Source organism: Natrix helvetica (genome assembly GCF_964273705.1).
Source record: "Natrix helvetica genome assembly, chromosome: 1".
Taxonomy (NCBI): Eukaryota; Metazoa; Chordata; class Lepidosauria; order Squamata; family Natricidae; genus Natrix; species Natrix helvetica.
Genome location: NC_138548.1, coordinates 243,111,875 through 243,134,529, shown reverse-complemented (window position 1 = coordinate 243,134,529; position 22,655 = coordinate 243,111,875). Strand labels below are relative to the sequence as shown.

The window sequence follows — 22,655 nt, the reverse complement described above, 5'->3', positions numbered from 1 at the left end:
AATAATAGGAAATGAGCCAAGTACGTACCTCCTTGACTTTCTTCTTAGACTGCTTTAATAATCTTTAATGTTCTTTAAAAAGAATCACCTAAGATCAGAATAGAAGATCAGGGCCTTCTCTAGCTTATCAAGTAGAATTTATCCTGACTCCACCATCAATTACTTATATTAGAGGATGCCCATAAAAGGAATAATACTGTTAACTGTGGGTCTAACCAGTAATCAGCTTTGAAAAAAATCTGGTGGGATTTTTTTTTCTTTGGTGGAGAGCTATTGTAGTGTAATCGAGTTACAGTAGATGTGGGATCAGGCCATCCAGGTTGACCACGGGTTCAATGGATAACTTTGGGCTAGTCGCATATTGTCTTCGCATAGCCTACTTTGCAGAATTGTTGATGCAGAGGTACAATTAGGGAGACTCCTGTGCTTGTCACATTAGGGGGAAAAGATCAGTTCTTGGAGATTTCATAGGTACTTCCATGTACTTTTATTGACAGCATTACTGGACCGCCAGTGCCTTTTTCTGTTTTCTGTTTCAGTTTTCCAGAGTAGCCTATAATTCTGGTATCCCAAGAAATGTTACTGAAGAAGTAGCCAAGCCTGACAAGTTCCTAAGAACAGACAAGGGACTTTCACCACTACCAATCATGATAGCCAACTGTTTTTGAGTCAAGAGAACATTGTGCCAGCATGAAATTGGCTGCTTTCATGGCCAGCCCTCTTTTGCTTCCATTGTGTATGTTACAAGTTCTTGATGGACAGCATTGATCTCATTATGGGTGTGTAATGCGTGATAGGAAAAGCTCCTTTTTGTGCCCATGTCTTTGCTGCCCTTTATCATCAGCTGGTGAGAAAGGGATCCACCAATCATGACACTACAGCAGGAATGGGGTAAATCTGACCCTTACAATCTTCTGTTTGTATAACAATCCCCCTCACCCCTTCTGTCATTGCATAAGTTGAATAAAGTATGGGAAAAGAAGAAGAACGTAACAATAGAGTCAGGTAATGCATTCCAGATGTTGACCACTCTGTTGCTGAAGTCGTATTTTCTGCAATCGAGTTTGGAGTGGTTTACCTTGAGTTTGTATCTATTGTTTGCTCATGTATTATTGTGGTTGAAGCTGAAGCAGTCATTGACAGGTAGGACATTGTAGCAGATAATTTTGTGTACTGCGCTTAGGTCAGACCATAGGCGGCATAGTTCTACATTTTCCAAGCCCAAAATTTCAAGCCTGGTGGCAAAGGGTATTCTGTGGTGAGAAGAAGGGGGCTATACCACTAGGCATGGATTTTTGGGGAAGAGCATTGGCTCCCCCTCTTCTTTCTTCTGCCAATTGGGCCCACAATAGTTGCTGATAGTCCAGTGGTTAGTATAGCAATAGCACTTAGACTTATATACAACTTTACAGTGCTTTTTACAGGCCTAAGTGGTTTACAGAGTCAGCATATTGCCCCCAACAATCTGGGTCCTCAATGCAATATTGCAGTATTGCAGGTTAATTCTGCTGATTGCAGACTGCCAACATTTCTGTGGTTTGAATCTCACTGGCTCAAGGTTTTTCTTTGGGATCTTTGGCCTGCCACACTTTTTTTATTATTCTACTATGCCTTTTCTATTGTGGGACAAATGGAAGGGGGGGATTGGAGGAGTGAGATGCGATTAGCCATAACAAAATTCTTTCTAGAAAGCCAAGGTCATCTTTTGTCTTTGCACCTCTGCACCTGACTGGAACTGGATGGCTGGAACTGCCAGCAAGGCAGTGAAAGATTGGACTATGTGATGGACTTGTGGGTGTGGGGGCAAGATCTTGAACTTTCAACTGTGTGGGGAAAACCGGGAAGCTTACAGATTTGGGTTTTCCCAGATGTGCCAACATGGCTCTCTTAATAAATTGGAACTTTGAGTAATAGTTTGCCTTGAACTCTGATTTAATTTTGCAGGCTACTTCGAACCCTGACATTAACCGGAATCTCCCACCTCCCATTTTTCCTACAATAGAAAATGCATAGTAGAATCATAGAAAGTGTGATAGGCCAAAGATCCAAAAGAAAAGATGGCTGACATTAAGGTTCCATCCTTCAGAAGTCAGTAAAATGAAGACCCAAATTGTTGGGGAAAATATGCTGACTCTGTAAAGCACTTAGAGAGGGCTGTGAAGCACTATGAAGTGGTATATAAGTCTAAGCTCTATTGCTATTGATGTCATTGCTCCATCTTGTTTTAGCTGTTTTTCGTGGACACTTTTTATCTGCATGCTGGCTGGGGAATTCTGTGAGTTGAAGTCCACACATCTAGAAGTAAGTAAAGTTGGGAAACGCTGTTCTAAATCCTCTGTGTTATGTTCAGGATATAAAAGGTGAAGGGGCAGTCCCAGCGTTTCACGATTACACTGTTTTCCTGTTCATGTTACAAAGCTGCTAAAGTGAGTATTGCTAGTGGTCCACCGCTCTTGGCCCAAATCCAATAAACGATGAGGAGAGTGGCATCTGGGCTGATAGAACCCTGTGCCTCTATCATCCTGATACAGTCAGCAAGTACTCTGTCCCTACTATTAGTCAAGAGACTTCTGCTTCAAACGAGTGGGAAAATATTACCCTAATTGTGGTGCAACTGAGAACAACTTATTCCATGCGCCAGAGAAAAGAAAAGGACCACATCAGTGGGATGACACTGAACAAAAATGTGGCTGGGATATGTCGGTGTCCTAGTTGGTGCTGGCAGGCTCAGAGAAAAAGCAGGAAAGGCAGAATATAATAAGTAATGCAATGGTGGGTTTCAAAAATTTTAGAACCTCTTCTGTAGGTGTGGCCTGCTTTGTGGAAGTGGCTTGCCGGTCATGTTACTGCGTGGGAGTGGCTTGGCAGTCATGTGACTGTCTGGGCATCGCCAACTTGTAAAATGTGGTGAAACTCACTTAACAATGCTCTTGCTTAGCAACCAAAATGTTGGCTCAGAAACTCTGGCATTTGAAGCACACAAATCTTAAAGCTGTCAAGTTACAAGACCCTTGCACCCCTAACCCTTTAGAAAAAAACCCCAGGGGTGTTCAAACTTGACAGCTTTAAGACTTGTGGACTTCAACCCCCAGAATTCCTCCTCTCGCTCTTCATCTTGATGATGTGCGGACAGGTGGGGGGAGGGAGCTGGAACCGGTTCTAAACGGCACTGTAGATTTGTGGAACCTTTTCTATGGAAGAGGTTAGAACTGGCAGGAACCCACCCCTGAAGTAATGACACCGGTTCAAATTCTTGTTGAGACACAAAACCTAAGGTCATCTTTGGCATTAATCTCATTGCCATTTCATTTACCACATAGAATTGTTTGGAATATCAGTGATAATATACAGTAGTATTGTTTCCAGGTATTTCATCCTGAATCCTTTACAGGAAGAATACAGTGTATTTTTGTAAGCCAAATAAAAATGGCCTTCCTGGAAAACAGTTTCTGGTTAAGAGCTCAGTGTGTTATCTGTTTTAATTTCACACCTCACAATGGGCCGTGGTTAAATTAATGGTGATTTGTTGAATAATTCAGATATTCAGGTTCAAATATTTGTGACTTGGGAAATACTGTATGCCAAAACAAAGCAAACACACAACTTAAGGACAGGATCACATTTTATTATAATCACCCACAGCAGATTTATGTTGGTAGGAGATTTGTATATAAATTGCTCATAACCTCATCTTAGATCTTTTGAGTACAGGTAGTCCTCAACTTATGACCACAACTGAGTCCGAAATTTCTGTTGCTGACAGTTGGTAAATGAATTTTCCTCATTTTATGACCTTTCGTGCCATAGTTGTTAAATGAATCTTTGTAGTTGTTAAGTTAGTAACACCGTTGTAAAGTGAATCTGGCTTCCCCATTGACTTTGCTTGTCAGAATATCGCAAAAGATGATTGCATGACCCCGGGACACTGCGACCCTCATAAATTTGAGCCAGTTGCAAAATGTCTGAATGTTGATCACGTGGCTGCAAAGATTGTAAGTGTGAAAAACAGCCGTAAGTCATTTTTTTCAGTGTTGTTGTAACTTTGAATGGTCACTAAATGAATGGTTGTAAGTTAAGGACTACCTATAGTTGTGGTCATATGTTTATTCTTTCCAGTACGGAAGAATTTCCTTTCTTTGCTTAGACGTTGACTTGCAAAAACATGATTTACTCAAGTCTTTTCTATATAAACACAAGTCCAGTACAAACAAGGCAGAGGTGAAATGTAAACTTTTTTGCCACGGGTTCCCTGGGTGTAGCTTGGTGGGTGTGGCTTGGTGGTGGTGGGTCATGTGACTGGGTGGGCATGGCCAACTTTTAAAAACTTTTGAAGCATTTTTTCCCCGCCGGTTCGGGGGACTAGGCAGGGGAAAAAATGCTTTAAAAAGTGGGGGGAAAAGCTTCTGACGATCACGTGGCTCACAGCTGAGACACGCGATCCTCGGGAGCTTTTTTTTACTACTGGTTTGCAGAACAAATGACAACCGGTGTGAACCGGTAGCATTTCACCCCTGAAAAAAGGTAGAAATATTATTTGAAATTACATATCAAACTAATTAATGACCAGCAGAATGTTAGAAGGAATACTTCTGGATTTCTTTCTGTGTCGCAACATTTTGTAAATTAGGTGTTTCCAAAGCTAAAAATGTTGCAAGTCCAAGCTGGAATATCAATAGATCCTCTAAGCATAAATACTGCCACTGAACTATGCTAGGCAAATATTTGTCCTTTAAGATGGAAAGTTATAAAGAGAATGTTTAATTTTATCTACCGACTGATCCAAAGTATAAATCCTAGCTTCCATCCAAATGTTCTATGTAATAGTTTTTTTAATTAAATCTGAAATCCAGTTTAGCCCATAGCACAGATAGTCCTCAACTTACAACAGTTCGTTTAGTGACGGGTGGAAGCTACAACGGGACTGGAAAAAGTGACTTATGATCGTTTTTCACACTTAGGAAAAAGTGTTGAAGAATCCCCATGGTCATGTGATCACAATTCATATGCTTGGCAACTGACTCATACTTATGACGGTTGAAGTGACCTGAGGTCATGTGATTGTCCTTTGTGACCTGACAAGCAAAGTCAATGGCAAAGCCAGAATCACTTTACATCCTTGTCACTAGCTTAACAACTGCAGAGATTCACTTAACAAATGTGGCAAGAAAGGTCGTATAGTGGCGCAAAACTCACTTAACAACTGTCTCACTTAGCAACAAAAATGTTGGGCTCAATTGTGGTTGTAAGTTGGGCACTCTCTGTGGTCAATCAATACATGTAAACTCAATCAAAAACACTTGAGGGGAGGAGGATCTAATGTCGCGACGACACAACCTGCGATCTCGAAGTCCCGAGATCACAATCGATACTTTTGCCACTGGATGGTCCATATGGACCTAAACCGTCCTGCAGAGATGGTGATCGGGAAGAATACATCTTGCTGATCTCAGGGACCCTGCAAAGTCCCTGATTGATCCAAGAGAAGTTCTTCTAGCCAGCGACAAAAGCGCAGCCACAAGCTGATGAAGTTGGGATAGTTGTTGTGTTTGTTTGTGTTTATGCAAAAATAAAAATAAATACTTGAGGACCGGAGTCTAATAGATTACATTTACCTCAGCCAACGAAGTATTGAAGATGTTTTATTTTACAGGAAGCCCGTATCAGATGTGTTGAAGGGAGCCTGTAATCTTGTGTGTATGTTCCAGCATAACTCTGGAATACCTTGAGCAATTTCAACCAAAAAGATGACTTACTCTCTGGAAACAAATGTTTACTCTCTGGTAACACATCCTTAACACCGCTTGGGTGTGTGTTCTGTTAAGATACAGCCTGTTGTGCCTTGAAATGGCCTCTACTGTGGAGAGAAGCTGTGGAGTTGCCAGGATAACGACTTCACAGTACTCCACAAAAGGGCTCCCTCTGGTAAGGGAGAAAATCCAACATTAGAAATTGTGGCGACGTTCAATGGAAGAAGAGTTGGGATAAATAAATACCTGGGCATTGCCAGGTTATCAATAGAAAATATTATATACTGTATATAACATATAACCTACATATAATCTATGCAATATATAATCTATAAGTAGAATATATGTAGCTAAGGGCTGAACTACAGAGAGACTTGGTGCTCTCTATGCTTGGTCCATGTGTTGTGAAATTAAGGAATTTTAATTATGTCTTCTATCTGCTAATTGATATTCTTAGGTGCCTTCTGTTAGTCTTTTGCCTGTCTGTCCTACATAGTGGCTGTTACAATTCTTATGTGGTATGTTGTAGATAACTCCTATTTTTTTTTCTCCTTGGGCTTCTGGATCTTTTGGTTTACTTAACAAAATCAAAATAAACCAAGTAAACCAAAAACCCGGTAACAGAAGAAGAAAAATATCTATGATATACAACATAAGGACTGTAAACAGCTACTATGTAGGAGAGGTAGAAGGCCAGCAGGAAGTATTCATTGACACCAACTAGTATGCTGAAGATATGATGAAGATTCCTTAATCTCACAACACACGAACAAACTCAGCTGTAGTTTTAACTGGGAAATTGTAAGCATCCTAGATCAAACCAAATTCTTGGGAGGCTGACACCTTAGGTAATTCCTGGAAGGTTGGCATTCAGACAAATCAGCCATCAATAGACACAGAGATAAACCACATGAATACAACTTTCAGAAAAGACAATAAAAATGCTAAGAAGGATACAAAAAGACCAGAACACATCCCCTCCAGCAGCCAACCACCAGATAATTAAGGATTAACACCAAACAAGCAGTAATTAATCAAGGAAATTGCATCCCTATCAACACTGGCATGGCAAGCTACTGCAGATAAACTGGGAGTAAACCCCACTCACCAGCACTGACTATGTCACTTAGAGAATGAAATATCTGCAAACAAACAACCAAGGACTCCACAACGATCGAACAAATATGCTAGTATGAGAACCAGACCCTGCAACAAACCCAACTTGCCCCCAGTTTTACATCAACCACCCAACTAAAGACACCAACAACCACACCAACAAGATTAGCTGCTTCTTTATTATTCTTTCTCTAAAGTGAGATATGACATCATCTGCCAGCAATGTCCCTATGGATTCTACAAAGGACAAACAATGCAATTTGTACAACAACAAAAAAAGGACACAAGCTTAACATCAACATTTAAGGACAAAGTAAGAGCATTTCAATCTCTGAGGACATCCATTGCAGATCTCAGATGGACTATTTTGGAAAAATGAGATATAACTAATGCTGTTAATTATTCAGTAAGAGATTGCTGAACTCAAATACATCAAAGAATTTTATAGATCTCAAAGGGGCTCAACAAACACAATGGATTTTTAACACATTATCTTTGTTAATTAATAAGGCCCTTGCAATCAATCTCGGGTGTAACCTGCATCTGCATAACCAGATTGTGAATTGTCTTTCTCTCCCTCCCCATCTCATCCCAATTTAAATCCTGTAACGATTTTGGCACTCCATGCATCTGGTGAAGTGAGCTGTAGCTCACCAAGAGCCTTTTAATAAAAATCTGTTGATCAGTTACTAAATTCTTTCTGCAATAGATCAATAACTTCTTAAGGTAAAACGAAAGCAACACATCATTCAAATTAGGCTGACATCTCAAATTAGTTACACAATACATACATAGTTTGTTTTTTTAATGGCTGTGCCATCTGAGATGATCTTTTCAAAGAACTGTATGAGCTGCATAGGTTACTAGAAGTCTTTCTTACATGGTATTTTTCCATCTGGAATGGGGAAATTCAGCATTCCCTATTTTCAACCTTGAATTTTACTGCAATTGATTTAAAATCAAGCAGTTTAATCTGAGAGATTTGCCTGAAGAATCACGTAATCTTTTTTTGAAGTTGCAGTATGTTAGTTTGTGATTATCAGTTTTATACACTATATTTAATTCCCCACCAACTTTTCTAGATCACGAAAGAGTAAGACCTTAGACATCTTGTTTAGAAACATAAAATCAATGGAGTGTGAAGTTGGGAGACACCACAAGCTTCGTCTAGAATAGATCAACTCTGTACAATGTGCAGGTAAGATGACATATTACCAGTTGTCTTCGTTCTCATTCCTAGGAGAAGTTCTAAGCTTGTCTTTTGTGGTGAGTAATGGTATGCAAAACTATTCTTTAAGATGTCCTAACAAATCTTAGCAAATGAGGTATAGGCCTGATGCTAAGGTCTCTAATTCTCCTGTGTCTCCTTTCAAGATTTCCACAAGCAGACATACCATCCAGTTTTCTAGAAAAAAAGAAAAAACCCAGTTCATCTATGGCAGGCATCTGCCAGAACTCTAGCTCTGATCACAAAGCCTCATCGGCAATGTGGAGAAGAAAGCAAATATCGATAATAGATGGATGGATGGATAGGTAGGTAGTTAGGTAGGCAGGCAGGCAGGCAGGCAGGCAGGCAGGCAGGCAGGCAGGCAGGCAGGCAGGCAGATAAAGGTAAAGGTTCCCCTCGCACATTTGTGGTAGCCATTTTCGACTCTAGGGAGCAGTGCTCATCTCTGTTTCAAAGCAGAAGAGCCAGCGGTCTCTGAAGACGTCATGTGATTAGCATGACTAAATGCCGAAGGCACACAGAACGCTGTTACTTTCCCACCAAAGGTGGTCTCTATTTTTCTACTTGCATTTTTACATGCTTCCGAATTGCTAGGTTGGCAGAAGCTGGTACAAGTAACAGGAGCTCACTCCGTTACACGGCGCTAGGGATTCGAACCACCGAACTGCCGCCCTTTCTCATCGACAAGCTCAGTGTCTTAGCCACTGAGCCACTGCGTCCCATAGATACAGATAGATAGATAGATGATAGATACTGTAGATGATAGAGATGATAGATAAAAGACAGAGAGAAAGTTAGATGATAGACATAATAGATAATAGGATAGATGGATGGATGATAGAGATAGATACAGATAGATAGATAGATGAGAGATGAGAGAAATGATAGATAATAGACAGAGAAAGTTAGATGATAGTGATGATAGATTATAGGATAGCTAGCTAGCTAGATGTATAGATGTATAGATGGATGATAGATGATAGAGATGGTAGATAATAGATAGAGAGTTAGATGATAGAGATGATAGATGATTAGATAGATAGATAGATAGATAGATAGATGGATGGATGGATGGATGGATGGATGGATGGATGGATGGATGGATGGATAGATAGATAGATGCCCATATAGAGGTAGATAGATATATGTAGATAGATAAGAGAGGGAGGGAGAGAGAGATGATAGATTTGTTAAGTTTTGCACATTATTGAGCATGCAAGTTTTTGGCCTGAAGTGGTCAGATGACTTTTGCTGCAACTGATGACTTCCTCCCTGTTCCCCGAAAATATATAAATTGCTTTCCAGTATGTCAAATTCTGAGCCATCAGCTTGAGTACATCGCATGCTGTAATATTAAGGTGACCAACTTTTTTACAATGAAAAGGAGGACAAATAAATTGGAAAAAATATATCGTAAATAAAAGAAATATTTTATTCATTGCAACAACAATACACTAAAATATGATATATGCATAATAAAAACATTTGCAACATTTTATATTGTAATTATGCTTACATGCCTGTTAATTATTATTTAAATGAGTACTTTTCCATTGAATTAATATTTTTTGTCAATGTATCATCTTCTAACAATATATTGGAAATATCTGAACAAGAAATATCCTTCATATTGAATTTTACGGCAAGTGCTGCAGCTAGAGTATCAGCATTCAATCTCGATTTCTCACTTGTCGAAAAATCATTGGCAATTGAAAAAAACTCTTTCAACTGCTGCATTAGTTCCAGGGCAGCACAACGTAAATTGAACAAGTATAAATAAATGTTCACATGGAATATGTTCATTTTTGAAATGGCTGAAAATATCCACCCATCTTTTATCAATTTCAACATGTTGATTTTCCCATTGTATTAATTTTTCAGAATTTAAATATACATTCAGTCTTCTAATTTCTTCAAAGAGACAATTGTCGTCTATTTTAATGTCTAGCATTTCTTTAGATAAAAATTCAACACAAGATTCAGTATCTGTTCAATATACTTGCGATGAAGTAAAAAAAACACCATTAAAAACTGTTTAATAAAACGTGAATTGTACTTACCTCTGTATAATTGAATATTCACTGAGAAAGAAATAATTTCCGTGAGTCATTCAATTGCTGATGTGCCGTGAGTCTACTGCATGCGTATGTGCTGTGTTGTGTTTCGGTAAGAAGTAAACAAAGCCACTTGCACGCGGCGCTCTCTCTCTAGGTCTCCCGTGCGGAGCGCATGCATCTCATAATCGCGTCTTATACCGCACTATACCGAGTCTTGACGAATTGTCATGTCAAATACAAATACGTCACATAACGCGCAACAGATTAGTCTTCAAATATTGAAAAGGAGGACATGTAGGAGGACACTTTTCGAGGGAGGACAGAACTTACAAAAGAAGGACTGTCCTCCCTAAAGGAGGACGGTTGGTCACCTTAGTAATATCCAACTTCATTGTTACTTTTTTTTCCTCATTACTTTACATTCTGTTTATTCCTCTCTTTTAAGCTGAACCATGCCTGAACTAGTTTCTAACATCTTTTAACAAGGAAGTACAGATAGATAGATAGATAGATAGATAGATAGATAGATAGATAGATAGATAGATGATAGATGATAGATAGATAGATAGATAGATAGATAGATAGATAGATAGATGATAGATAGATAGATAGATAGATAGATAGATAGATAGAGACTTGCAGTTTGTATTAGACAATGAAGGATTTTAAAATATGCTTAGATGACTTTTAGTTTTTAAATATTTTATTACTTCTTAAATGATTCATTTGAGTTTGGCACTTTTGATTTCATTGTACTGACTCATTTCCTTCTGCAAAGGGCAGAAAAATATTTGCTACCATTAGTAGCTACTGATAGTACCACAATGCTAGAAAGTCCTAGAGAAAAAAGCTGAAAGTCAGAAGCAGCAAACTTCTAAATGCAGGACTTATTACAGTGGTGAAATTCAATTTTTTTTTACTACCGGTTCTGTGGCCATGACTTGATGGGTATGGCAGGGGAAGGATACTTCAAAATCACCATTCCCACCCCACTCCTGGGGGAAGGATACTGAAAAATCCCCATTCTGTCCCCCCTTCTGGGGGAAAGATACAGCAAAATCTCCATTCCCACCCCATTCTGGGGCCAGCCAGAGGTGGTATTTGCCGGTTCTCTGAACTACTCAAAATTTCCACCACCGATTCTCCATAACCTGTCAGAACCTGCTGGATTTCACCCCTGATTTATTATATGTAATATTTTCCATAATATTAATACTTCCACCAATTTCAAGATTCACATATTTAAGATTGTGAAAATCAAACCATTGATATGTTAGCTAGCATAAGAGGAAGTCTTCCGTAACTCACATTTTTCATTAGAAAGGAAAAAGTCCTGATATTTCTGCAAAAAAATGTTCAAGCCATCTTAATGTATATAATAGTGCTGAGAATGCCAGACGGCTGACCATTGCCATGTTTCCATTGCCATCAAAGAAACACAGAGATTACTATATCAATGACCATAGCTATCAGGCTGTAGTGTGTGTAGGGATATCGGTAGAGTGGTTTGCTCACCTGATATGAGCAACCTGTCCCAAAAATGATGTTCTTATTAGGTAACTTGATGACCTGCGGATAATTTGGATTGGATAACAATTCCCATAGTTCCAAACAGCACGTCTGTATGCATTGTATAGTGGAGGACAATGGAAATCAGGTAGATGATAAGACTTTTTGATTTTTTCCTTTAAAAAAAAATATGTATTAAAGATTGTAATTGCAACCCATACATGTGTCTGTGTCTGTGTGTGTGTGTGTGTGTGTTGTTGCTGTTATTGCTCAATCACTAAGTCATGTCTAACTCTTCATAACTCCAGGGATCAAAGTATGTGAAACACACACGCGCACACACACGCGCACACAGCCTGGTTCTCCACGGTCTCCCAGAGTTGCCCAAATTCATGTTCAGCATGTCACTGACACTAACCATCTTATCCTCTGCCATCCCTTTTCTTTTTGCATTTAATCTTTCCCAAAATCAGGGTCTTTTCCAATGAGTTCAGTCTTCTCATTAGGTGGCCAGAGTATTATCAAATGGTGGCCATGCTCTTTATGTCAGCCCTCCCTTTTCTACCAGACTGGAAACATAATTAGATGAACTAATTCTACTGAATTGCAAGACTACATTAACAAACACTTGCAAGTCTGAAAGTATAAACTTCCACCCATAGATGCTTTTGACGTTGTTGAAATTAACTTTTGATTCCATGTTTCAAAAGAATCCTTCAGTATTTCCAATGTTATACTTTGTGTCATCCTGTAGCCATTAATCAAGCTTCCCTCTAGTGTCCTGTTTTTGAAATTGTCTTTCCTAGATTTTTTATAATTCTAAAATCTTATATCTAATTTATGGGGATCCTTAATCTGTGTATAATGTTCTAAAATCAAATTTAATTAGTTCTGTGCTGTTTATTTCAATCTTTTAAAGTTCTTAAGTTTGTAGGGAAACTTTTATTTCATTAAAGTCTGAAAGCAGACTCATCTAGACTTATTGAGCTAAAGCAGGGTTGTCAAACTCAAGGCCTGGGGGCTTGTGGGAATGTAATGATTCCATGCTAATTCCTCTCTTGACTCTGCCCCCAGGTTCTGTCTGTCCTGGTCCTACATCCAGTGAGAGTACCCAGTTTTAACTTCTTTACCCCATCTCCCTGTTACTTCCGAAACAAACAACACAAGCCTTTCCGGCCAGGAGAGACCCATTTTGTTGTCCCGAAGGTGCTTTTTCAAGAAACCTCAAGATGAGAAGTGAAAGAAAAACCAGAAATTCCAGTTGCCTCTTGAAAAAGCAACTTAGGGGCAACGATGACCTGGATGATGGAGAATCTCCATAGACCCATTTCATTGGTTCTGCACTGTGAAAAGGGGGAAATATCTGCACATACAGGGCCCATGGGTACAATTGTGCTATTGACTCCACCAGGATGTTTGGCCCTTTGTACCCCAGCTCAAGGCAGGAGGTCCATAGCTAACAAATGTTTTTCACAATAAAGGGCAGTATCTGTTGTGGGCCACCAGCAGCCAGCGGAGCTGACAGCAGATTTGGACAGGGAGGAGGTTGGGGAGGAACATGGGCCAGTCCTGGAGTCTGGGGAAGCCTCCGATGAGGGCTCTGTGTTGGAGGCAGAGAGGGGGCCAGAGCTATATGTCAGTTATCAGCTGCTTTCAGAGTCAGACATCAGTGAGGCAGACGAGCCTGTTCCCAGTGCGCGCAGGCACAGTTGCCAGATGAAGGGAACAACTAAAGAGCAGGGGTCGACTTGGGAGTAAGACGATGAATGAGCAGAATTCACTGTAAATTAATAAAAGGGGGGTTTGCCGGGACAAGGAGTTTGTTTCATGCTCATGGGAAGCCTCCGTCAGAACAGCTACCTTGTGTCATTTGCCAAAGAGTGCACTTCTATAGTCACAGGATGCATTGACAGTGGTGCTGATCAAGCATCTGTAGGTTTTTTTTTAATCTACCTTCTTTATTAGATTTAATGATTCATTGATGTCTGTAAGTTGAATAAAGATGGAACATTAAGCACAGCAGCTATTATTTTCGATACATACCGATTCTGAGCGTCATCGTGTTCCTTAAGGCCACGGACATGAGGAAAGCTAACTTTCCGAAGACATAGACATGTAACTAATAAGGAATGAAGGCTGAAAGTAGGGGCTACTTTTGATGAGAGGATTTATTTTTGGGGGTAAATAGATTAAATGGAGTAGAGCAGGAATCACCAACTTTTCGGACCTCAGGGACCATTAATTGCATAATTTTAAATCCCGGGACCACTAATACGATCTGCCTAATGACCGGCTGGGCGGGTGTGGCAAGGTAGTCATGTGACTGGGTGGGCATGGCCAACTCAATGCCACTCACGTTGAGGAGTGCCTTGCCAGCCTCTACTCATCACTCCCAGTCACTCCCGCCCAGCTCCTTAGGGCCCCAATAGGAAGCAGTTGTTGGAGCTAAGTAGCCACCAAGAGAAAGAGTTGGCAAAACAGCTGACTCAGTTCAAATTGGATCTGGCCAATAAGGAGGCTCAGCAGAAGCACCTCACTGAGGACTACGAGTAGAGGCTTTCCAAGCGGAGGGAAGACCTGTGGGAGTACAAGCCAGATACAGGCAGCTGAAGGCTCAGCAGGCTGAGATGGTCAACCAGTTCCAGGCCATGATGCTGTCCCACTGGAACAAGGCCCTCCGACTCTTTGCCACCAGCGGTGCTTCCCTCCAGCCTTCGCCCAAAGCCACGCACTAGGAGGCGCAAATCAGAATTTCTGCCCCCCTCTGACCCACACAAAAAGACCCTGAAGGGGGAGACTCTCTACAGCAACACATTCATTGCACGTATCCAGCTCAGGGGGCGTAGTTTGAGGACCCCTGATTTAGTGCAATATTAAAAAATGCAAATAATTTTTCTGCACACCACCAAAATTTTCTCGTGGACCACCAGCTGGAATAGAGCACCAGGGTAGTGAGAAGAGCAAAATCTCTTTCAGAGGACAACTGCACTTGTGTGTTTTGCTGTTGAGGAGTAAAAATAGTGAGATATCTGTAAGTGTTAGAAATAGACACGCACGTAAGTCATATGCATGGCTCACCAACCATATTTACTTTCTCATAAAGTGCCTTTGTGTTCCAGCAATTTGCTTCAATTAGGCTCATTATCTCGGGCCGCCCCCAGGCGTCTGGTAAAGGCAGCAGCTCCCTTGGGGAGAGGAATAGACAAGGGCTCCGACTGTACTTGTCACAGGGGGCTGTGGCCTCTGAGCTCACCTTTCGTTGCCCTTGACATTATGGGGTGTTAGCAGGTAGGGAAACAATAACTTTCTGGTAATCCGCCCTGTGCTGTTTTTCCTTCCTCCTCATTTTGCATTCAACTTTCTCTTCTAGTCTCTAGACTTATAGTCTCCATCCCTTTTGAATAGTTGGGGAAAAAACACATTGTTAGAAGAGACATTGCTAGGCAGAAAGGTCACAGCTGAAAATGTAGCCTCAGAATTTATTTTAGCCATTTACCTTAACGGTAGTTTATTCAATGCTGAACTCAAAACAATAGCCTCTGGCTACCTATTGAGGCAGAAGCTGAAATCAAATGAAATCCAACTAATGACCTGTCACGGTCTTAAAGGGAAAACCAGAGATGACCTTCAGCTACTTGTTTTCACGTCTCTTTCCTCTTTCCTGCAAATATTTTCTGCGAGGCAATTTCCTTCAATCTGGTAACCTCAAAATATACTGGATTTGCAACTGTCACAGTGCCAGCTGACATGGGGTTTGATTGTGCTTGCCAGAGATAATGGGAATTGTAGGTAGCACATCTGGAAAGTTGGGAAAAGTTTACTTATGGAGTGGGGACCAAGCAGGTAAAAGATCCGCAACGAAACAATGGGGAACTGAGCCAGGCTTGACCGTTTCGCATATAGATTGTTGTGGTCTGACAGCGGCCAGCAGATTTGGACAGTGAGGAGGTTGGGGAGGAACCTGGGCCAGTACTGGAGTCTGGGGAAGGCTTGGACAAGGGCTCTGCATCGGAGGCAGAGAGGGGACCAAAGGCATCTGGTAGTTATTTGCTGCCTCCGGAGCCTCCAGAGTCTGACATCAGTGAGGCAGAGGAATAGGGGGAGCCTGTTCCCAGTATACACATGCGCAGAGCTGCCAGAAGGCAAGAACAATTAAGGAAACAGGGTCAACTTGGGAGTAAGGCTTGGAGATGTTTGGCCCCTCCCATAAGGCATAAAAGAGGAGCGAATGGGTTGTGAGCTTTTGCAGAAAGCAGTTAGTTCATCTGGTTGGTTCAAGAACTCAAGAAAAGTTCTTTTTGACTCTGTGCTAAGTTTGGCCTTGCTCTGCATTTGGCAATTAGGTCTCTCGCAGCATTCCCAGGGAGATAAGGTGGGTGTTTATCAACATTCCCCTGAAAGACTGTGGCAACTCGAGCAGACATCTGTCGGAACATTCACAAACTGTTTGTGGAGCCTTGTGGACTGTTAATGACCATAATTTACAGCTGTATAAATAAAAGAGGATTTTTGGGACTAAGATTGTGATTTATGTTTTCTCCGGAAGCCTACGTCAGAACATGGACAAGTGTAGTCTGAACCAACCAACCTATATGATCGTCTGATACTTTAGACTGAAGATCCTACTCTGAGCATTTCTGGCATGATTGGGTCACACTTATATAACAGCACAATGTCCTCCACAAAACTGGTGCATTTACCAGATAAGCTTTTCCTCCTGGTTCAAGTATTAAAACTCTTTCGTTGTATTCTTAAAATAGTCATTGGATGAGAATTATACACTCAGGCAGAAAAACCATTTGACTGCCAAGTGTCAAAGTGGTGTAAGGCGATTGGATGCTGTGTGAAGGTTGATCGCTTAACCTTTTCCCTTTTTCATTAGTTTTCTGTAGCTTCATGGTATTAATGTTTTCCAATTAATGAGTTAAATTGTGCTTCTATGAAACTGCATGCCATGCAAAGGGATTTCTCTAGGATCAACCAATTGTGTTTTTCTTCTGCAGAACCTACATCGATCCTCAAATAACTGAAACCGCCCTGCAAAGCTCTCGTTATTCTCAACATAGCTGAGAAACAGAAGCTGAAAGTAATGTTGTTGAGGTCAGACAGTATATGTATGGCCCAGAATGGAACACAGCCCTTCCTCTCCAAGATAACTCCATGTATGTAGATGTGATTCACTTTTTCCTTGTTGCTCCAATGCTTGCCCCATTTTTCCTATTTTCTTCCACTGCTGTGAGAAGACTTGTAGGTAAGAAGAGATATGTAAAGGTGACTCTAGGGGGCGGTGCTCATCTTCATTTCAAAGCCGAAGAGCCAGCGCTGTTCGGAGACATCTCTGTGGTCATGTGGCCGGCATGACTAAGTGCCGAAGGCGCATGGAATGCTGTTACCTTCCCACCAATACAATACAATACAATACAATACAATACAATAGTAGAGTTGGAAGGGACCTTGGAGGTCTTCTAGTCCAACCCCCTGCCTAGGCAGGAAACCCTATACCGTTTCAGACAAATAGCTATCCAACATCTTCTTAAATACTTCCAGTGTTGGCAGTGGCGTAGCGTGGGTTGTCAGCACCCGGGGCAAGTAATTTGCGCCCCCTAACCCGAGGGCGGCCCGACTGCAGCTGCCCCTTGGTCGGCATCAGTCAAGTGAGGCTCTCCATGCTGGCCTCCTGCCTTCCTCCTGAGGAGGAGCTTGACAGGGCAGCGGGAAAAGGCTCGACTGAAGGGAAGCAGGTGCCGCGGGGGTGGGAGGCGCACCGGGGGCTTCGGGAAGGCGCCGGCTCCCCGGGGCGCTCCAGGCGGAGCGGGAGGACGCGGTGGCGCTCTCCTTCGGCTCCCGTGGGGGCGGCGTGGCAGGTCTTGCCGGCTCCGCTGGGAGGTAGGCGGTGCGCAGGAGGGGCCTGGGCGGGCCGGGGCCGGGGAGCTTAGTTCGCGGGCCAAGCCGGGCGCGGAAAGAGGCGGCCACAGTCCAGCAAAGGGCGGCGCAGGGCGAGTCAGGGCGCCCCCCCAGATGTTGCGCCCGGTGCGGCCGGCCCCCCCTGCACCCCCCACACTACGCCACTGAGTGTTGGGGCATTCACAACTTCTGGAGGCAAGCTGTTCCACTGATTAATTGTTCTAACTGTCAGGAAATTTCTCCTCAGTTCTAAGTTGCTTCTCTCCTTGATTAGTCTCCACCCATTGCTTCTTGTTCTACCCTCAGGTGCCTTGGAGAATAGTTTGACTCCCTCTTCTTTGTGGCAACCCCTGAGATATTGGAACACTGCTATCATGTCTCCCCTAGTCCTTCTTTCTCTTATGTTTAGCTTAAGAGAAAGAAGGACTAGGGGAGACATGATAGCAGTGTTCCAATACCCAGTTCCTGCAACCATTCTTCATATGTTTTAGTCTCCAGTCCCCTAAGGGACCAAAGTGGTCCCTATTTTTCTACTTGCATTTTTTACATGCTTTTGAACTGTTAGGTTGGCAGAAGCTGGGACAAGTAACGGGAGCTCACTCTGTTATGCGATGTTAGGGATTCAAACCGCTGAACTGCCGACCTTCTGATTGACAAGCTCAGGGTCTTAGCCACTGAGCCACCCTGTCCCTATAGAGATATGATACACAAGACCAAAAGTCCTATTTAGTTCAATGTTCCTGTCAGATGCAATTGGGGATTCCACAAATGGAACATTAGCGCACTGGCATTTCCCATTCACGTCCTCCAGCAATGAGGATCACAAGTCCTACTGCTTCTATTCCTGAAAGTCCCACATAGCTAATGATTGGAACCTTCTCCTCTTATGAAAACGCTATTTCTGCTAACACCGATTTAATAATGTCTGTAATGGAGATTGCTGGAACTAGATACTAGCAACAGGGAGAACTGGTTTTTCTAAGAATGACCAGCAAGCCTGTGACAGGAAATGATTTGGTACATCCAGGGCAATAGAATTTGGGTACGGGAAAAAAAAAGCAGGTGGGAATAATCGGAAGAAAAGTAGGTAATGGAATATTTGAGGTAACAGTTGAATTCCTGAATTCACACAATACATTCAACCATGTTAAGTTAGCTATAATTTAAGGAATTATCACAATACCATAGATTCACACAACAGACTGAACCTTAAACTAACGACCTGAGCTGGTTTTCTCTCAAACACAAAATCATTAAATGGTCTGGTGAGTTGTGGCAGCTCAATTACAGAAACTTCTGTTTTATTCATACTGTGTTACAGTCAAAGGATTTTAAGGGAACATCATAAGGATGGGCAGGCATGAAGTTATTCTCTGTTCTGAGTTCATGCTCAGAAGGAACTTTTTGTGTGTGCACATACTAATTTTAAAAATAAGAACATATTTAAGAGAGAGTGTGTGATGAAGAGCTCTATGACTAACATACATAATCTCTGTGCGTCTACTTAGTGATGTCTGGATCAGAATGTTTCAATGCCCCTGGAAATGCCACAGGAATTCTTCCACGCCTATTCTGAGGAGGACAGAATCTTAGCCTTTGAAAGAGACATTGCATAATCGTAGAGGGCAATAATTACCTGTCTGTTGCAATGGTTCTAATTTAAACCTGTCGCATAACTTTCCTATGAAGGTTAATACTTTTGATGAATGTGGCCAGTGCAGGACAGCTGCTCCTGTCCATGTTAGTAACTGTTGTGTAGCCCAGTCCTTAGGTAAGATGAGCTGTGATGTGCATCAGGAGGAACCGTCCAAGTTGCCAAGACACGTAACACCGTTTATTGAGGGTTTGATCTCCAGAACATTGGCACTGACATCACAGACCCGGAGGCAGCCCTCAGCAAAAATCAATTTACAGAATCATTCAGGACAGAGTTATCCTGGGAACAAATGAAGTGTTTCCACAGCACGGATGTAATGGAACAGCCATAAAGTTGGTCAATAACATCTTCACTTTTGAGTGAGCATTACTATTGCTGCCTACTTAAGATCACAGGCAGTACTTTTGGTACTTATATTGTCACCTACCACAAAACAATGTGCAAATTACCTGATAACCCAGGTGGGCAGCTCACAGCAAAATGGGTAAGGTTGTTTTGGACTGTGGTTGTGGTTAAATGTTAAATTCTGGGCATTTTGCTGCCCAGAATCCTGTAATTCTCATTTCTAACCTCCAGTTAAGAGGGACATTACAGCATTACTAAGTGGCTTCCTGAAATCACCCAGATGCTCAGGTGGACAAGTTATGCCCCTAATTCTCCAGATGGACACCACCTGTGTTGAATACCATACCTTCTTCAAGAAGCATGGCTCTCGTTCCTCAGGTACCACCACTCCAGAGGCAAAACAAAGATTTTCAAGAAGGAGTTTGGAACTCTTGTGCTCAAACCCAAATTCTGCAATGACTAAACTTGGAAATAAAATATTTAGCTATGCTGAACAGTTATATAACTTTGCATGTTTTGCTGATGACTTGGTTTCCAGATCTTTTTGGCAGATTTTTCCATCAGGATATAGCATGTTAGGGAATAGGCAATAACTCTGAATATACACTCCCTTATGACTAATTTTTTAAAAATTGCACAGCCCCTTCTGCTCCATTTGTTTATCTTTTAACAAATACTGCTGATGCATTTTCTGCTTGTTCTTTATAAAAGCAAGAGCTAGAAAGGTTTCTGAGATTCTTAGTTTGATCAACAGTAATCAATGTGCAATTTCTGAACTGTAGGCTTTCAGACCTTCTAGCTATAGTACAGATTCTCTTTCCACCCAAAATCCACTTCATGACATCTCCAACCTTTAGCCTATAACTCTCCTGGGCTATCACTGGCTTGTTCCTTTCTGCTCACCTACAATGGAGTTCACCCATGGAATACTATGAATGCAGACGAGGAGGAGGACATGAGTCTCATCAGGATATGCCTTTCTATCTCAGAGAGGACACAACCAGACACTGAGGTATCACTTCAGGGAGCTAGACATTGGTCGGTTTACAATCACACGTCCCACTCGGTGTCTCCTGGACTTTCAGCTCTGCCATCCTTGCTCTGCAATATGGCTGTCTTATGAGAAAAGAATCAATGGTCCCAAACTGCTGGAGACAATGGACTGAACTGCTTTAGATGTTGCTCTCTCCCTTCATGTCAGGAAATTCATAGCAAGGAGGTAGTTCATTCACAGCTAGATTTTCACTGATGCTGCCGTGGGTCCTCTCTAGGTACTGCGTGCTAGTATGTACAGTTGCTTGGCTGCAGCTCAGACCATTGAGGTAGTTGCCAACCAGTTTGTGCTTCTCACAGGTGCTGCTGTTCCTCCCGTTACGAGCGTTGGGGGTGTTGCTGTATGTGTGTTTATACTCTTCTTCTATGTCCCGACCAAGTTTCCAGCGTGTCCATTTTTTGGTGAGTTCCGACTGTACCTACAGGAAGGACACCAGGAAAAAGTTGGCTTTGTCGCCCTTTTGGTATCATTATTTGTAGCATCCTGACCTCCTTGAACAGCCCTACACCTCTGTTTGCAGCATAGGACAGAGTACAGGTAAAGGTTCCCCTCGCACATATGTGCTAGTCATTCCCAACTCTAGGGGGTGGTGCTCATCTCTGTTTCAAAGCCGAAGAGCCAGCGCTGTCCGAAGACGTCTCCGTGGTCATGTGGCCAGCATGACTAAACACCGAAGGTGCATGGAATGCTGTTACCTTCCCACCAAAGGTGGCTCCTATTTTTCTACTTGCATTTTTTACGTGGTTTTGGACATCTAGGTTGGCAGAAGCTGGGACAAGTAACGGGAGCTCACCCCGTTACGCGGCGCTAGGGATTCAAACCGAGTATGGACAGAGTATGGAAGTGTAATAAGGGAAAAAGGTGCTGGCTCTTGCAAATGAAAAAAAAATGACTTCAAATAATTTGATGTGTAAGGCACCTACAACTACAGCTAGCATTTTAAATCCAAACAAGTGTGTTAGTTTTACCCAAATCTAGTAATATTCCAGCTATATTTCTACCAAAAACTGCACAGCAGGCATGCCTTGATAACTAAAATGCCAGTTCTGTGGTACAGCCACATATGGATGTGTGAACTGAAAACTATAGTTATAGCTGCTCTTTTAATTGCTTCTTGATGAGGAGACTCCTGAAACTCAAAAGGACATTGTACTCTACTCCATCATCATTCAAATGATTGTAGCTTGAAATTCTGGACCTCTCATAATTTAGCCAGAAGGGAGCAAAGCTTGTGTCTTGTATTTCTCTGTTTAGGACTTACCTCTTTGTTCACAAAGCAGTAGAGAATGGCCACCAGCATTCCCTAGGGGTACAGAAGGGTAGTTACTAACATTGTAACAATCATTTCCAATAATAAAATTACACGGAAGATATGGAAGAGCCCGAATATTAGTACAGTTCTTGTTCCTCACCTGAAAAGAGCCAAGAAAGAGGTCAAAGAACAGCTTGACAAAGCGTAGAGTGCCCTGGGCTTGCTCATCAATAACAAAGGCAAAAACCATCTCATGGATGCCCAGCAAGGGAATCAGAGTCAGGGTTGATTTCGCCAGCCTAAAGGAACAGCAGGTGATTAGGCCTCATCACAAGGAAAAAGAGTTAATCAGAGGTGTAGGGAAGAGGCACACACTCTTTCAGGGTGAGAGACAAGCATTACTTTCAATCTGATTGAAGTGCATCAGGAACTTCACTCCCAGAAACTAGGCAGATCCAAAACGGAATTTGAATTTGACATGATGTGAATGTAGTACAGTTACTCTGATTGCTTCCCATGCATTTCCTACTTTCTTTCTTTTTTGTCACTTTAAGCATTTTTACATGCAAATTTACACTCAGAGTAAACTTTTATGGGGAGTCACACCAAAAGTTGGCAAGGGCTATAGTCTTAATGTCATAATTGCTATTTTAGAAACCTATAGAGCATGGTGCAGAGCCAAAGCCCTACCCAGACCTCGAAGGTCAAGGATGTCATACAAAGGGTGAAAAAATAGAATAGAATAGAATAACAGAGTTGGAAGGGACCTTGGAGGTCTTCTAGTCC

At 41.9% G+C, this 22,655-nt stretch overlaps 1 protein-coding gene across 4 annotated transcripts in view; it reads right to left on the bottom strand.

Annotated features, from left to right (window-relative positions):
• Nucleotides 1–19,373: 19,373 nt before the first annotated feature.
• The window catches only part of GCGR (glucagon receptor), a 44,322-nt gene continuing 41,040 nt past the window's right edge, over nt 19,374–22,655 (bottom strand). For all 4 annotated transcript variants that reach the window (XM_081969518.1, XM_081969517.1, XM_081969516.1 and 1 more), the window contains exons 12-14: nt 22,030–22,168; nt 21,879–21,920; nt 19,374–21,035 (exon numbers count right to left, since the gene is read on the bottom strand). In XM_081969518.1, the coding sequence (XP_081825644.1) occupies nt 20,736–21,035; nt 21,879–21,920; nt 22,030–22,168 (481 nt within the window). In that variant the 3' untranslated portion in view covers nt 19,374–20,735. The remainder of the gene's footprint in view (nt 21,036–21,878; nt 21,921–22,029; nt 22,169–22,655) is intronic.